The sequence below is a fragment of the Macrobrachium nipponense genome, chromosome 27, assembly GCF_015104395.2.
Source record: "Macrobrachium nipponense isolate FS-2020 chromosome 27, ASM1510439v2, whole genome shotgun sequence".
Taxonomy (NCBI): Eukaryota; Metazoa; Arthropoda; class Malacostraca; order Decapoda; family Palaemonidae; genus Macrobrachium; species Macrobrachium nipponense.
The window spans coordinates 26,209,801-26,227,616 of NC_087216.1; the positions used below are offsets into that span (position 1 = coordinate 26,209,801).

Below are 17,816 nucleotides of genomic sequence, written 5' to 3' on the forward strand. Positions count from 1 at the left end.
GGTAAATATTGGCAGATACTGTTCGCGGATCCTACAGATGTTGCAACCTGGTCGTCTCGAGGATCACGGGAGTTTGAAGGGAAATTGACGGTGGCGGTTTATTTATTTACTTATATTTGAGAGACAGAGAGAGAGAGAGAGAGAGAGAGAGAGAGAGATCTGGTTAGCGAGAAATGTAGTAGTACTTATACGCTTTTGGTGATGATGTGACTAATGCAGTGTGATAAAAAGTGGTGAGAGAGAGAGAGAGAGAGAGAGAGAGAGAGAGAGAGAGAGAGAGAGAGAGAGTTACAAGAAGTTACAAGGATTAGGATGTCTCAAAGACTTGTTAGTCCATCCGAGGAGACATCGTATACTCACTTATCTGTTGGAGCAAGTTTTACTGTTCATTCACAGACAGACAGACAGACAGATAGGCAAAAAATAGAGAGGAAGAGAGAGAGAGAAATAGAATATAAATAGAGAGAGACAGATAGAGAGGGGGAGATAGAGTGAGATAAATATACTAATAGAGAGAGAATGAAAGGGTGTGTGTGAGAGAGAAAGATACATACACTAATAGAGAGAGAGAGAGACATACAAATTCTAAAAGAGAGAGAGAGAGAGAGAGAGAGAGAGAGAGAGAGAGAGAGAGAGAGAGAGAGAGAGAGAGAGAGAGAGAGAGAGAGAGAGATAAATACTAAGAGAGAGAGAGAGAGAGAGAGAGAGAGAGAGAGAGACTGAATAAAAGAGACTGTTGATTAAAATCACTAACTGTGTTCATATCTATCCCTTCGACTTTACTTCAAAATTGTCATAATATTCAGACCGGCATAAAAATCGGCCAAGAGTTTCTGGACCTGATGCTAAGAAGAATTTCGCCTGAAACAATATATAATATAAATATACAAGTCACAGCTGGGAATATGGACTATTACTGAACGTCAAACTCCGCAAGTCCACCTTCGAATGAAATTAAGATTCACTTCGATCTTTGACAAGGAAAGTCAGGCTAGCAGAGAGACACTTGCGCAGTTAATATCTTGAAAAAGAAAAGTCTGTATTCAACTTGTATTAACTTGTATCGGGTTGATCTACAAGCGCTTTCAAGCAGTCAAGATTTGGTGTCTTTGTAAGTCTGTAGATGAGGCCCCAGTTATGAAATGATAAATTAGATTTATTAAAGTTATTAGGTAAAAACCACTAACTCAGTATACCTATCACTTCCACGTGTTTCCTTTTCAGCATGGAACATATATATATATATAATAATTTCTCAACGATTATCTTATGTTTTTATCAAGCATTGAGAGAACAAGTATAGATATATAAATGTATACTGGGCGTCCAAGTTGCTATAGATACATAAAAATATAGATATATCTTGTTTGTATAAAATACCAAAAATCAAGGCGTTTCATTAATCGAACGGGATTACAATTCGGGACATAAACAAACTAATTCTGCAATCGAACGGGATTACAATTCAGGAAAAAAAAACTTATGTTTCTGTAATCGAACGGGATTACAATTCAGGACACAAACAAACTATTCCAGTAATCGAACGGGATTACAATTCAGGACAAAAACAAACTGTTCCAGTAATCGAACGGGATTACAATTCAGGACAAACACCCCACCCATCACCTAATTAGCAAAATCTCTATCTAATGCAACTGGGCAATCCTCTCTCTCTCTCTCTCTCTCTCTCTCTCTCTCTCTCTCTCTCTCTCTCTCATCTCTCTTCTTCCCCCGACCTCCCCCGCCCCCCATCCCCATCCAACTAATTCTCTAAATAACGGCGGCACGAGATAATTAGGCTCCGCTAAAGATAAAGACACAACTTGGCTCCGCTTCCGGGCCCATCATTCAACATTTGCCACGCCATGTTAGCCCCGTGTTTCATCAGTTAATCTTTTTGTTTTTCCTTTCGTTCAGGGGAGAGAGAGAGAGCGAGAGAGAGAGAGAGAGAGAGGAAGGGGGGAGGGAAGGTGGGGTGGGGTGAGGGAAGGGGACGGGGAGGGTGAAGGCAGCGGCGGCATCGTCGTCGTCGGCGGCTTCGGCTTTTAAGCTTTTGTCCGTCCGTCCTCTGCTAGTCCTCTCGATCGTTTAATCGAGTTACCCCTTAATCCCCCTCAAAGTCCTCTTAACGTTTTCTATGATTGTTCGTTTTTTGTTGTTGTTGTTGTTATTCTATGAGTCTAGAGACGCCTTTATCGTACGCTAATCATAAGAATCGTCTTTCTTTGGATACGACGCGACGAGATCTACCTACTACCTACCGCCCAGGGCGGGCCAACGCTTCCCCCTCCTCCAAAAAGCGCCGAAAAGAATTGGGAAACAGTTCATCGTAGGAAAACGGATGCGAGCGCCCGAGAATAACGCAACAGAAAATGGCTCAGAATGGGAGAAAATGTGTGCTTATTGAATTACACCATCGATTAAGCCGATTTGCTAAATGGAGAGGCGGATACGGTGCCTGATTGGCTGGCTGGTCACAAATCATCCAATCAGCGTCAAGGGACCGAGACGTATTCTCTTGCTCTCTCTGTCTCTCTCTCGCCAGCTCTCTCTCTCTCTCTCTCTCTCTCTCTCTCTCTCTCTCTCTCTCTCTCCTATCCGTGACCTTTTTCCCCTTGCCAGGATGGAGTTTGGAAGACCCAGACACGAAAACAAATAAAGAAATAAAAAAAGAAAATGAAGAAGGAAAAACGCTAAACACAACGAAAGTAAACAATGGCTCGTCAAATGGCCGTAAATTTGGCGTGCTTTAAAGTTAGCGAGAGGGCGAAATCTTGACTAGGGCGCGTTAAAGTCCATCCATCAACAGCCAAATTAAGTTACCCACCAAGCCTAGGGGTTCCCCTCTTCCCTTACCTTCCTCCCTCAGATCTTCCTTCTCTACCTCCCTCCCTCCTTCCCTCCCCTTGCTTAGTGGGAGGGGATTTGGCTAACCCCCTTACCGCCTCCCCCCCCACAAGCCACACGCCCACAAGTGCCACTTGTACGATAACTATTAAGGGGGAAGATTCTGTCTTGGAGAAAGAATGGAAACATGAAGGTCTTGATTTGAGATTGCGAAAAAGACAAGATTAAAAACGCTTTGGTAGTGTGGTTTTATATATATATATATATATATCTATATATATTATATATATATATGTATATTATTATATATATATATATATATATATATATATAATACATATATATAATATAGAATATATATATATATTATTATATATGATATATATATATTATATTATATATATATTATTAAGAAGGAATACCACAGGAAAATGATAGTCAGAAATCCTAGCGTTTTCGTCTTTACTATGACATTGTCAAGGAACGAATGAAATACAATTGGAGAGAAAGTTATCAGGTAAACAACACATCAATAATACCAGATGGTTAATTGTCAAAAGGGTAAAAGTTAAAGAGATAATCCAGGATTATCGGATATCGCAAGGTCACAAGCCAAAACATAATTTAAACCTAACATTTTATTTAACTAATGACAAACTTGAATTTAGTAAGCATAACATTTTAAAATTACCCTATGATGGAAGGTTTTTAGATATTCCTAGAATTTTAAAGCTTATTAACATAAATGTTTTCAGTAATATTAATGTCAAGAGTTTAGTAATAACGAATTCTCCTAAAGATCTTCCAGGCTGCATATATGAAATTCCTTGCAAAAAGTGTGATAAAGTCTATTACGGACAGACCGGAAAATCTCTTTCACAACCCCTCAAACAGCACCAATATTCTGTGAGAACTGGGCAAATATCGAATGCATTATTCTTGCATATGAGAGATTTAGATTATCCTATTAACTGGAGTCAAGCAAGAGCCTTAATCCCAAGTAATGACACAGTTAAAAGGAATATCATTGAATCTTGTTTCATCAAGTCAAATAATGGAAATGTTCTAAATTTAAGTCTTGGTTTATTTAAACCTGATCCATTCATAATGAAAAAAGTTGTAGGTAAATATAAGCAACAAAATTAATATATTCAGTTTTTACATGTTTTGGACTGTACGGATACTTAGTAGTTTCTGTTAGGGTTATATAAATTATGTTTTGGTTTGTGACCGTGTGATACCCGATAATCCTGGATTATCTCTTTAACTTTTACCCTTTTGACAATTAACCATCTAGAATTTTTCATCTGTTTTTTTCCTGATAACTTTCTCTCCAATTGTACTTCATTCGTTCGTTGACAATGTCTTAGTAAAGACGAAAGCGCTTGGATTTCTGACTATCATTTTCCTGTGGTATTCACTTATTTAATGAAGATACGTGCATCTACTGTGATTTTTTAACCTATATATATATATATAATATATAATATATCTATATATATAATCTTTCCTATTGTATTGCCTTTGTGCTTTCATGTATAAAAAGTTAGTGATTTTGAAACTCAATCAAGTATCCGTTAATACATTTTTGTTTCTTCATCGTAGACTTTGGTTTCCATCTCAGAATTCCCTGAAATCGTCTTTTCTTACATTATTATTATTATTTGGGGGAGCGGGAGGAGGGGGGGTCTATCACAGTCAACCTATTTGAGTGGGTGGTTTTTATAGTGTGGGGGGGATTCCAGGTTGCATCCTGCCTCCTTAGGAGTCTGTAACTTTTCTAACTATGTGTGCTGTTTCTAGGAGCACACTCTTCTGTATGAGTCCTGGAGCTACTTCGGCATCCGGTTTTTCCAGGTTCCTTATTATTATTATTACTATTATATTATTAGAATTCTTTTCTAGCAACAAACTTGAATGAACGAATGAGGCGTTCGACCACATTCATCATCCTTCGGACCTCCATGCACTGAACCTGAGCCAGATGACTCATAGCTAAGTGGAGTTTGGCCTTGGCCCTTTGTGGTCAAGTAGCATAAGCCGGAGCTGCTTTGTGAATTCAGTGTTGTCACAAGGTCCATCGGGGCCTTTCAGTTGTATCTTGATAGCATTTTGAGTTCTGGGTTGAGTTCTACCAGAGTCCAGATGGGTGCACAACGAAAACCTTCCTTCTGAACCTTGATCTTGAGGACTGTGCTGAGTTTTCTGATGTTCTTTGTCGTCTCGCTACTGTTTCTCATGCTTGCCAGTCCTATATCTATCAATGTGTCTAATTATTTTCCCGTTTAGTTTATCCGTAGTTCTTTTCTCACATGGTTTTCTTCTTCAGACTTTAATTATATAGGGGAGGATTTGTTTTGCCTTAATATTGCAGTGCATCAGCGCATTAAATCAGGTCAGTCCCAGATCCCTTGAGCACCACAATTTGAAGAAAGTGAAACCGCAGCCTTAGCACTTTCAAGCACGCAATTACATTCTCTGAAGGGAGACATCCTTGTGCGGAGACGTCACTGGGTTCACAACAGTTCCTTTTCTTCTTTCTTGTCCTCTTCACTCGCTTTGTGACATAGCAGCCTGTGGTGTCAACCTCAACTATTCCCCTGTAGTGCTGGGTTTCTCCCGTCACTGCACCTCACATGATGCAACGTAAGCAGTAGTTCGGGGTGTTTGCAGCGTCTTTTCAGACACTAGCTGCATCTACTTTTGAGCTTTTTACTCTGTCACAATGTAGCCGGTACTAAAGGATGTTTCTAGCATCTCTTTGGCCCCTAGCTGTATCCACTTTCGAGGCTATTACCCTATCCCTATTCCCAGTTTCCTCTTGTACATTATCATGAGCACTGAATGGTTGACAGTACCCCGGTGCTTGGCATGAGAGCCTACGTCCCATAAATCGAATCAAACTTCAACAATTGAAGGGTATGGAAGAGCACCAACTTCCAGGGGCGTCCAGTGTTCTGTAAGACGATTAGAGCAGAACAAACTGATATTTCAGATATTTCAGTAGTATTGGAAACTAAAACCTTAAAACTGAAGGTATTCGACTTTTTGGACGATATCCCCAGATGTAGCAGTGTGCTGCATTTTCAACCTTCCACCTACTCCTTAGGAACTTCACCACTTTCCAGCAAGCCCCGTGCCTGTGTGACCCGTTGTCACCTTGACACTGCATCAAACCTGATTCAAATACTCCCTGGCTTAGAGATTTAGAAGTATTCCCAGTTTTAGATGTTTCAGATAGAACATGCTTAAATTAGTAAGAATTACTTTTTCCGAAAACTACCAACAATTTTAATTGTTGAGTTACTTATAAGAGAAGGGAGACCTATAAAATTATAAAAGCAATCTATCAACATCTCTCACTATCTCTGTAATAGAAGAAAACAATCATTACAGACAATACAATACAATAAATAGAATAGGGAATGATAGGAGCTATCATATGTTCATAGAATGAGGAAAGGAACCAAAAACGAGTGTAAAATATGGCATAACTTTTTTTAAATTTGGTAGTAATTTACTTTCCAATAAATAGAATGAAAACTCATGTAAGCTCCCATTGCGTAGAAGTGTGTTGTTGGTAAAAACAACGATAGTTTAGTGATGATGTAATACAATGATTTGAAAACGAATTAGGATATAAATGAAATTATTGTTATGTTGCTCATATTTATTATCGTTTCAGCATATAATTATTTTTGTGTTATTTCCATGCATTCCTTAAAAGCTAAGAAACGAGGTCGTTAGGCTTGTCACTTATTTACACGGTCAGTTCTGTGGAAAAGCATGAGACTTAGCATCCTAGAGGGAAGATCTCCTTAACACCTTTGGTTTCGCACATAGCACGATAGGCCTTAGCAACATGACAAGCATTTCCACTTCCTAAGCACATCTTCTTGAAAGGTTCTATGCGGACGATTGGGTTGCAGCGAGATCGAACTCCGAAGAGGGTTTGGCAGTGGAGCATATGGACCACTGGAACCTGCATAGGACTAACAGGAGCAACATGAGGAGTCTCGCACTGGGGATTCTCCTGCCAGGACTTAACCAGCTCTTGCAGGTTAGATGCCCTTGTACCCTGAGGTGTCAACCTGTCAGTTGCCTTTTCCCCATCATAGATGCCCAAAAGACCAGCTATTCTACCAAATGTCCAGCCAGAGACCTCGACTGAAGCAGTGTGGCTGTCTCTGTAGACACGGAGTGTTATGAATGGAGTCCTGACCTTGATCTTCTCATTTTCTTTCATGATTACGACTTCACCTTGCACTTCCCTGGGCCCACTTACTGGATTTCCATTGACGGTAACAACGAAGTCAGGCTTGACCTCCACTGTCGCTCCAGCAGCCTTCAAAATGAAGTGTGGCAAATGGCCAGGCTGCTGATTTTGCATAATCAAGGAGTGAGTCTTGTACTGTGCAAGCAAGACTTTGCAGGGAGAATGAGGTACTCGCAGAACTACTCCATCAAAGGTGAGGATCTCTGATCCATCAACAACCATCGCTGTATGATTGTAGGGTGGCAGAAGATAACGTGCATGGCGAGGAAGGAATTTATAATAAGCCCATACAATATTATCAACTGGAGTGGGCATAAGAGCTTCAAACCACCATAATGCACGGTCAACAACTGGAGTTGGATTCATTGATACATAAGACAAAGCTTGAGGAAGTGAGTGCACTGGTCGACGAATAGGTAACTGAAGCTGGAAGTGGTTACCATCGATCTGAACAGGTACGAAGAGAGCTTTCTGCACAACATTCTTGATAACCTTATCTACACCCTTGAAAACCATTCGTTCCTATGAAAAAGAAAGGAAGGAGTTTTAATTGCAGTACCTCAAGTAGAATTAGACTTTTCCAGCTTATAATTTCAATATCAACATTTGCATTTAAAATGTCCTACATTAATTGTTTTGGAAAAAGAAAGCGTCCTTACAAAGTTCATTTCATGGATGATCCAGTTAACAAGATGTCTGGGTTTCTTATAGTGCATAAGATTACGTCTCTGCCTGTTAACGTCCTTTGCGAGAGCGTTCTTGATTTTCCTCCAGATCTGCTGCAATCCCTGGTACTCCTCTTGGTGTTCACTCCAGAGTGATTCAAAGTCAGATGCTATAGCCCTGCAGAAAGAACTCTCAAGGAAATCGTTCCACCATCGACGGAACACCTCAGGCATTTCACCAGTTTGCAGGCCACGAGCAGTTCCCATTACAACTGCAAAGAATATCGATGCAACATATATCAAAAGCTCCTTAGTAGTTCATCAAAATGCTCTTATAAATAAAAAGATAAAATATACAGAATTAACTACATACATCATTCTAACTTATTATATTATCTTTCTATGTTTATATGTATTGACTTAGCATTTCCATTCTCACCATTAGACAAAGCCATTTGCATAAGGAAATGTATGAATAATTGTCTTCAAATATTCCACTGTGAATGAAGTGGCTTTGATGAAACTATACTTCATTTTGGATTTAGGATTGAACATGACAAAACTGATAACTAGTTTTTTCCATGAATGACGCACCTTCAGTGACTACTCTAGTTAATCCAGGGAATTCCTCTCGAATAGTTCTTATCATGTTGGATACAGATGATGATAAACTGCTTTGGAAGTGAGCATAATGAGACCAAACCTTTGAACATCCCTCAGCAATGTTAGAGAGAATGCCACCATGAAGCCATTCCCTAAGCTTCTCATATTTAGGAATGACTAAATCGTTTTCCAAATCAGAATAGATTCTCGAGGCTTCATTCTTAATTTCCCGCCATACCGAAGACATGTGACCAGAAGGTGATCCAGAGCCCTCTTGTAAAACTTCACTGCACAAAGAATCCATCCCGTTACCTGCAGATGAAACAAGCCTCCACCACATATCGCGTACAGTACTCTGGAAAATACATTTCATTATGTTTCTCTGGTACTTGATACAATTCTTCATGCTTGAGAAAATAGCAAATTTATGAATACTGATTAAATTCAGAATTAACTATATCATTATACTAACCTTGATTTCATGTAGCTTATCACCTTCATACTTAGTTTCCAGCTTCATCATTGTGGGAGAAGTTAGCACTATACGAGCCATGCCAAGTGGTCTTTTCTCCATGGTTTGTGGGTTAGCTTCCAAAATACTGGCTTCGATGTTCTTCATTCCTTCTATACCGAGCTTAGTTATGTACATCTTGTCACTTCCATGTTTCTTTGTGGTCAATGATACAAATCCTGGCTTGCAAAGCTCAGAATAGATGTCGTAAGTTCCAATGATAGACGACTTTGCCTTAGCTTCAGCTCGTACTCCATAACACCAAGGACTCTGATGAGGATGAAGTGCTACAGAAATGTCAATGGTTTTTTGATTTTCATTCTCTATGATGAAGGAAGCAGCGGCATTTCTGCCATTCCTCTTCTCATATCTTCCTGACATTCTGAAGGATGTAGGAGAAGAGTGAGTCTTGTGCAATTTAATATCAAATCCAACATTGCTTGGACCATAGGCTCCACGTACAATGACCTTGGGGTGATCCTTCAGTATCTGCCAAATAAATAGTTTATCAATATATATAAAGGACACCTCATTTGAAAAGTATATTTTTACTTAAACAAAATAAATGTCAATGGATAAAGGTTTTTATACAACTCACCTTTCCTTCAAGTTTTGCTTCAACGATGACAGTGTTTCGAGCATAAATGAGTGATTCTAACTTTCCAGTGATCTTATCTTCTGGTCTGAGGAAAATATCGAGCTCAACACTTCCTGTGACCTTCTGTTCCTCTCTTCTAAGCTGAATATCAATTCGACGGTCCCTCTCTAGTCCTGGATGGCTGACACGACCTTCATATCTGGATTCTCCACTCCAATCGGAATGAGATCGGCGGAAGGCAATCTCATATTTGGAATCACTTAAACCTTTGTGAGGAACAAATTTACAGTGGCATTCTGCACAAGGCATGCCAATGCAGTGATTACAGCTGCATCCTCCTTCCATTGTACGAGAGGGTGACATCAGCAACAGGGAATAAGAATGGTGGTCATGATGTTTGTAGTGAGCACGGTAAAGAGCAGAATGCCGAGGGCTATCAGACATGGACAAAGAGCTAGAAGATATGAGGTGATCTATCGCCTTCAGGAGCTTAAGTACTTCTTCTAGGTTAAGTTCTACTTCGAACCCTTGTACTCCATGCTCAGGAGACAATTTTAGTTTGTACATTGCACCATTTACTGGAGAGCCCATTTCAATGACCCACTTGGTACTGTATTCACCCTGTTGATTATTCAGCTGAAGTTTGGTCTTGATTGGTTGTGGGAGTGATGGGCAGGTCACTTCAATCTGTAAAGTTTTGATGTTTTATTCCCTTTCAGATCAGTAGCTTCATCATAGTACATAGTATTGGTTTTACATTAGAGATATCTATTATTTTGTAAAAAAAAATTCCATGAAAATGGCCAGTGGGGTACTGTCTAAATACATTTCTCATATTAGTAAAAACATATAAATGTTTATATACTGGTGCTTCTTAACAAAAAAATCTCTTTAACACTATAGTGAAGGTCGATTTTTTGCCTAAAGTGACTGAAGTGATTGTGTGTAAAAGAATCTTTTCCTTTACTTGTATAAAATGATTTAAAGGAGATTAACTATGAATACTCCTCTTTCCACATACTTGATGGTCTAGGGAATAAGATAGTTGTTCCAGTATGAATATGATTGTTTAGTTTGTTATATTATATAAAACAGAAATAACCTTTTACCTTTAATTCAGCTTCCCTTTGGCTAGGTGTCCAGCGATGCATTGCTTCTAAGTTTACTCTAGATTGTCGACCTTCTGGCAAAACAAGATCTGCTTTGGTCATCAGCCTCATGTTCTGTAGTCCTTCGCGCCACTCAAGAGAACTCTCGGAATTCCACTTATACTCTCTGTTTTCAGGTGTCCTGAAGGTTATGTCTGCCCCTACTTTTGGTCCTGATCCCTCTTTCTCCACCATTAAGATAGAATTCATTTTGTACATTTTTTGGTTGGGGTTTGTTACCTCTAGCATCAAGCTGTTCCTTCCAACAAACCAAGAGCGGATGTCACTGAGTTTCAGTTCAGCCTTGAATTGATGTTGTCTCTCTAAGTAGGCCCAGTTACCCCTGTAAAGAAAGAATGTTTCAAATTCTCGAAGCTAAAAATAGTTCGAAATTTAATTATCCCCCTATCATTGCATGAATAAGATTAACAGGAAAGTTATTGGGACAGAAAACATATTTGACCAGAAAACCTTTGAAAATAACTCACTGGATGACACAGTCTCGTAGAGTTGAAAGTGGATTTACCATTTTGACTTCAGCCTTGATTTTCTTATTTGGGTTACGATCAGCGTCCCAAGCAAATTCGACGTTTGCTTTCTTGCCTTCGAAATCAACATCCAAGAAACCTTTCCTTCTCAGTGGGGAAGAGCTCTTTGGTCCTATCAGCTGGTTGACACTCAAGTGAAAGACTTTCTCACTGACAATGGCATTCATTGTCTTTTCTATCATGGATGGAATGAGCATCTTAAAGTCCAGATGGGTTTCCTGTCCATCTCGAGTCGCCATATTCCATTGCACAGTAATGAGATGTTCTTCTCTGTCTTTTAGTTCAAAGACAACGGCTTGTTTGCCATGCATCATTACAAGAGAGGTTGTGACTGTGTAGGGTTGGCTGCGAAGTAAAACAGTCCTCAATTCGGTCTTGAGGTGAGTGTTTTTAGATGAGAGCATTGCGGTGACTGGTCCTTCTACATGGAAAATAGGACTTTCTCCATACTTGGCCATTGCTCTGACTTGGAACTGAGAGCTTCCTTGGCCTGCTGCAGAGGCTTCGAGCATGACTTTCTTCATGCGTTCGGGAATATCAAGCTGTGAATATGGGAATTAATCCGATTTACAATCTCAAAAACCTTTCTTACTTGTTAGGTACTACAGTTAAGGTAACATTTTTATTTCAAAACAAAATGCAAGACTGTACATACCAAAAATTTGACTTGGGATGATTCACCTGACCGAATTAGTATCATCTCTAATTCAATAACCTTTCCACCTTCTTGGGAAGCCACTTGCCATTCAACTCCCATTTTACTTTCTTGGTTGTATAAAACAAAGTTTTTCTTGTACCTGGCATTTCCAATTTTAGCTGAAAAGTATATATTACAAATCTCTCACTGGTTTCCTACAAGAAACATACCTTATAGCAATAACATTATGCAGATACTACTCGTAGTTTATGTATCACACTACCAAAAAACCAATGATTTTATAAAAGGAAAACATATAGCAACAGACCCAAATACTTTGATAAAAAAAATATACCTTCTATGTTAGATTTGAAGGTCATTTCTCTGTATGAACTTCCTTCCATTACATGGTTGCCAATTATATCAACCTTTTCATTTCCTCGTTGACCAATCTTGAGAGTTGACTTGTACTGGGATTCGCCCTCCTTTCTCACAAAAGAAATGATGTGCCAATTTCTAAGTGCTACGTTAGTTTCGAATTTGCGCAGTCTTTGTGGAAGAGGTATTCTGCACCATTCATGATACCTCAGGTCTCCGCTAACTGTCAAGAATATTACAGAAAACTATGAAGTTTTTCAACAAGAAAGTCAGTACTCCTACTACACGAAGTTGTCTTACCATGAAAAAATCTTAAAATTGTACTCTACAAAATAGGATAACAATAAAAACCATATGATATATTTACCTTCAAAGTTGAGTTGTACCCATTCTCTGATGGCAGCTAATGTATTCAATGCCATATCCAATTTAACCTCTTCCCCTTCACCATTCCATAAGAATTTAGCTTCCATGCCCTTCGTACTAGGATTGTACTGTTTGCTTTCACTGAAATAGGCAATCATCTCGACTTGTTTTTCTGACTGAGTCCACTTTCTCATCATATGGATGCTGATTCCTCCCAAACGTTCACATTCAAATGTTGCAGATATTTTCTTTTCCTCTCCTTCATTAGCTGATGTAATGATGGCAGTAGCTTTCTTAGGTGAGGAGGTTCCTGGAGTTTCTAGCTCGACTTTAATCACCTTCTTTCCTCCAACATGTTCTTCTCTGCCCTTTACAAGGAATCCTCTCATTCCAGATTCCGCCTTCTCTAAGACGACCTTGAAAATAGCAGGAGGACCAAGTGGAAGACCTTGACTACGGAAAATGTTTGGCATGTTGACGTTGTAGCAGAGTTTGAGTCCAAGAACTGGTTCCATTTTCGTTACACAAGACTGAGTCTGGAATCGTGTGCTTTGTACAGAGGAAGGATGAACTTTGGTCTCCTGTTGACCCTTTACTCTCTTCATAAGGTAAGTTTCACTCTGTGCCTTCAGCAACTCCATTTTCTCTGGCATTTCTAATTCTACTTCAAAGCCTTGACCAGGTGTGTATTTAGCATTAATGCTTGCTCCATAGTTTGTGGCAATGTGATTCTTCATCTTAATTCCAGCACGAACAATGTGACAGTCATAACCTATAAATGCATCTATTTGAGTTGATAAACTTGGCAAGAACTTGACAACACCAGGAGTTCCAGAGGTGAGTCCTCTGACGTGAGTTTCCATCTTAATTCCGGCCACAGCTGTTCCCTCCAGTTTAATTTTGATGGGTAATCCTTGAATTGTAGGCAAATGATTGTTCATGTAAAACTGAGCTGTTCTTACTGTATCGATGTTGGTGGTTGCTGCTCTGTTAATCATGTTGTCAAACTTATCAAATAAGTTATTGATAAGTTCGTCGATCTTGATATTTTTCATATTTCCTTCCCAAGATCCAAAGGCCATTTCTTGATTATTAATCCGAGCATAAATATCAGCTTTCTGCATGTGTCTGTTGCCATATAGTTTGTCAAAGAGATGAGAGATTTGGGACAAGTCAATAGACCTTCTCTGCCTGAATGAGCCTTCTAAACGTTCGCTTATCTTGCTAAGTGTCTCTTTGAGATCTTCCCAGATCTGTCTTGCTGGAGTTCTCTTGAAGTAACTGTGTGGCCCGAAAAGTTCTTCTATAATTGTCTCGAGTCCTTCAAAACGTGCTCCAATCTCTCCAATATTGAAAGGTGTTGCACCAAGGGCTGCTGTGAGATTAAGGTTAACCGAGCGAGGAACATAAGATCCTGGAGCATAAATGACATTAGACTCCACACCAGCACCTACGCCAAAGGTTGGTGCATAGTAAGACAGGTCGATATTGCGAGAGTGCTTTCGCCAGTCTTTGGTGAAGTTAGAGGGAAGGACTATATTTTGAAGCCTAGATTTGAGATTTGCCTTGTAAGGGACAGTTGATTCCTTGATATTGTGCAGATGGCTTAAGATGAAACTTCTCACTGTAAAGATAAATGTTAAATTTAGATTAATTAAAGCTTGCATTACTTACAAGAGTTAATATAGAAAGAGTAAATAACGTCAATAGTATCATATTCGAACTCAGAAATAATATTTGTCTTGCCTTGTGTATTTTCTTCCTTAGCTATTTTTTCAGTAATCTTGTGCAGTTCTTCATGTTTAGCACATTTAATTGCTGCAAGATATGATCCAATTCGAACTTCGGTTCGCTTTTTATGATCGAGAGCAACGTTAATGAGCTGTTTCATTATTGGGTGGATCTGGAAAATCAGAGCATTATGAGTTAAATATCCTTCATTTGAACAACTTATAACCTTCATGATTTGTTTTATAATAAATATATTAAAACGTAATCATAATTGAAATAATAGATAATCCAAGATCTCTGGGACTTACTTCCTGGTGACAGTGAACGTTCCTGAAGGTCTGGGTGGCTGCCCTGCGGATGCCTTTATCAGCTTCTGGGTTTTCTATGCACTGCAAGATTGGTCTGGCTATTTCAGAATTCATCACCCCCATATTGCCAAGGGACTTGAGTAGAGCAAGAGCATGCTCTCTAGTTTCTTCATTTGGTGAGGCAGTGCACATTTGTCCTACTTTGCTGCTTAAAGTCTCAGCTAACTGTCTGACAGGAGCTTTTTCTTGGCATTTAGGATTTTGTCTGCAGTAAGTATGGACCATGGTGGCACCAGCTAAAGTGGTCCTTGGGAAACGCTGGAAATTTTCAAACAGAGGTTTCAAGGCTTCAATGGAGTGAATGCATGGTCGGGGCATGAAGTACATTGAAGCAGCATAAAGAGCAGCTCGACCTCCAGTAGCTTTTCCAGAAATCAACTCTTGCACCATAACCTTGACTGCTCCAGATTCGTAAACAAAAGCTAATCCGTCTAAGAACATGCTCTCCATCTTTTGACGTTGTTCACAGATTTGGCCACCACGGATCTTCTCGAGGGTTTGTGGGATTGCCTCTTCTGGTACACGGCGCAAGAAATGTAAGGCTTGGGCAAATTGAGATGCTGCATGTTCGTGGACTCCGTGCTTCACCTTTTCGCATACTTGTTTGAGCATTTCGTCAAGTTTGGCCACCATTGATGGATCCTTCTTTAGTGTGTGCTGGTCATAACGAAGAGTCTTCCTGATGAAGCGGCTAGGCAGCTGAGAAACTGAAGGAGGAATCTGGTCTGTTTCTGACTGGAATCGTAAAACTGATTCTTGGTGGGCTTCAACGTACTTGTAAGAACCATAGGCTGGTTTTATGACATTCTTGTCCTTACAAGTAATGCTGGTGTAAATACCATTTGTAATTTCCTGTTTGCATTCAGAGTAGGATTCTTCCATAGGCAAAGGAGCCTTCAGCCAAGCTTTTGGTGTCTCAGCTCGGTTAGCGTAATGATCTTGGCAGAAGCGATGGTTTTTCAACTTGGTCACAACAACCTTTTCTCCCTCATGTTGCACTTCATACATAGTTGAACAGTTACCAATTATATCAGTCTGTTTAAAAATAGGAAAAATGTATATTAAGATGCTTTGATTTATAAAAGTTAATTTTTTCATTCATATTCCATATAAAAATAAGATCTGTTTAATTCCATAGAATATTTTTATTAGAAATAATTATTCAAAAAATTAAAATCCTTTTTATCTCATTATCATTATCCTCACCTCTGTGAAGTTAAGGCCTGAGTTGATGGTGGAGTTGGAGGGTAAGGTGTTCTGGAAAGCTGATGCAATGCCCTTTTTCAAGTTGATAGACCAAGTGTCATCATCAGGATGGCCACAGGCTGCTTTCACCCGTCCATCAATGATAGACACCACTAAGGGATATCTCTCGAGGAACCTGGCTTCAGCAGACCCTGAAAGTACAAATTAACCTTCACTGACCTCAAATTACAGGTGCAGAGTTCCCTCCATATTTCAGTGTCCCAAGATTTCAGCTCAAAATAAGAATTCAGTTTAATACCAAGGGTTTTAAGTACCCTACCTGAACCACCTCCAATGGAAGGATTCTTCATGGTGATGGCCATATCACAGGGGGAGAGCCACGAAAGCTCGACCTGGGAGTTCCATTCCATGTCTACGTTGGCCCCTTCAACATCCCTCAGGTGGATCTGGGACTTGCCAGTGTATGAGTAAACATAAGTCTTTTCAGGGGCATAGAAGAGTTTGGGCGATCCAGCAATTGGGCATTCCTTTGAGCATAAGTTAGTTCCTGATGGCCAAGGAGCTGGTGAAAAGGAAGCTATCAGAGACGAAACATACAAATTTTTGCATAATAAAGGTCCTTTGTAATTTCACATTTAAAGTGTGAACATTTACGATATTGACGAGGTAAGTTACTAGTTTTTATTTTGAATAGCGTATCACCCTTTGAATGGACCTAGAGGGTAATAAAATTTGCATTAATGATAATTTAAAATGTCACCAACTTGATTATTAACAATCTATAAGTGCTCTCTGTAATCAAACTCACCTCTATGCAGCGTTTGTTACTTATTAGAAAATCTCTAGTAGTTAAATTCAAATATAAAATAGTTTCCATGTTACAAAATACTAAGACTATTCACTAAATTTGGTGTAACATTCGTAGAGCTTAATTAAATTTGTAAGTAAACAAAGAATAATTACCAGCTGAGGCAGTCGCCAAAATGGCGAAAACCAGGAAGGCTGAGGAGGTCATGGTGACAGCAGATAGTTGGCACCACAACTTCTGAATCTGACTCACTGTGGAAGCTCCTTATATACCCACAAATGGGCACTGACTTTCGACTAGTCCCCTTGACAGATAACAATGGAAAAAGCTGATATTCTTTTTACAAGGCTCATTTTTATGATGGCACTTTCTTATCTTGCAATGTAGTATTCAGCAATTTGTGTAGTTTGTCTGGGAGGGTGTGATAAACGAAGTGCGTCTGAGAAGCTGTGATAAGGAATGCAATCACGCAAAGGTAATACACCTGTCAGTCAAAGTATAGGCCGTTATTCAACTTATAATGAATTGTGAAGTTATACGAATACTCCTCCTTGCATGCCCTTTGTTTTCTAACTGTCAAATTTAGAATCAAAACACTGGCTCTGGTCGACTTTTCAGATGCAACGAACACCAGACCTACAGTGGCTTTAAAGTGATAAACAAATCTGCAGTTATATATATATATATGTATATAAGCAGTGATTGAAAAAGGGGAATCGAACAGTTTCCTGAAGGCTTCCTGTACAGATTTATCTTTAAATATATGTACATAAACACAACTGTGGTTTTGTTTCTCCATTGTCATTATTGTTGTAGTTGCTGTAAAGCACATTTGTCATAAAGAACAAGCCAAAAATATCATCCTTGGTCCAGAAATGCTTCACACAAAGAGAATTCTTGTACCATCAGTGGAATGCTGCATTAAACTGCCTGTTCTATTAATTGAATGCTGAATTAAATTGACCGTACCTTCAGTCTAGTGATTTACTTAGATCCTGAGAACATAGCGCAATACCAAAGCCTTTTTTGCCCCCAAAAATATACATTGATAAAAGTCTCGAAGCAATGAAGTAATAAGAAGAAAGTACCTCTTATTCCCTCAAAAGAAACCGTATGAAACTATTAC

The 17,816-nt window shown here is 39.2% G+C and overlaps 1 protein-coding gene across 1 annotated transcript; it reads right to left on the minus strand.

The window, feature by feature from the left end:
- Window positions 1-6,496: 6,496 nt before the first annotated feature.
- LOC135200949 (vitellogenin-like) lies at window positions 6,497-16,994 on the minus strand. Its single transcript, XM_064229725.1, has 15 exons — window positions 16,846-16,994; window positions 16,202-16,444; window positions 15,883-16,073; window positions 14,617-15,711; window positions 14,324-14,480; window positions 12,579-14,201; window positions 12,189-12,434; window positions 11,852-12,012; window positions 11,137-11,738; window positions 10,610-10,991; window positions 9,501-10,187; window positions 8,864-9,391; window positions 8,383-8,746; window positions 7,783-8,060; window positions 6,497-7,645 (listed from the first exon to the last, which is right to left on the minus strand). The coding sequence occupies exons 1-15, from the start codon at window positions 16,895-16,897 to the stop codon at window positions 6,641-6,643; spliced, it is 7,614 nt and encodes a 2,537-aa protein (XP_064085795.1). The 5' UTR covers window positions 16,898-16,994; the 3' UTR covers window positions 6,497-6,640.
- Between the last annotated feature and the right edge of the window lie 822 nt (window positions 16,995-17,816).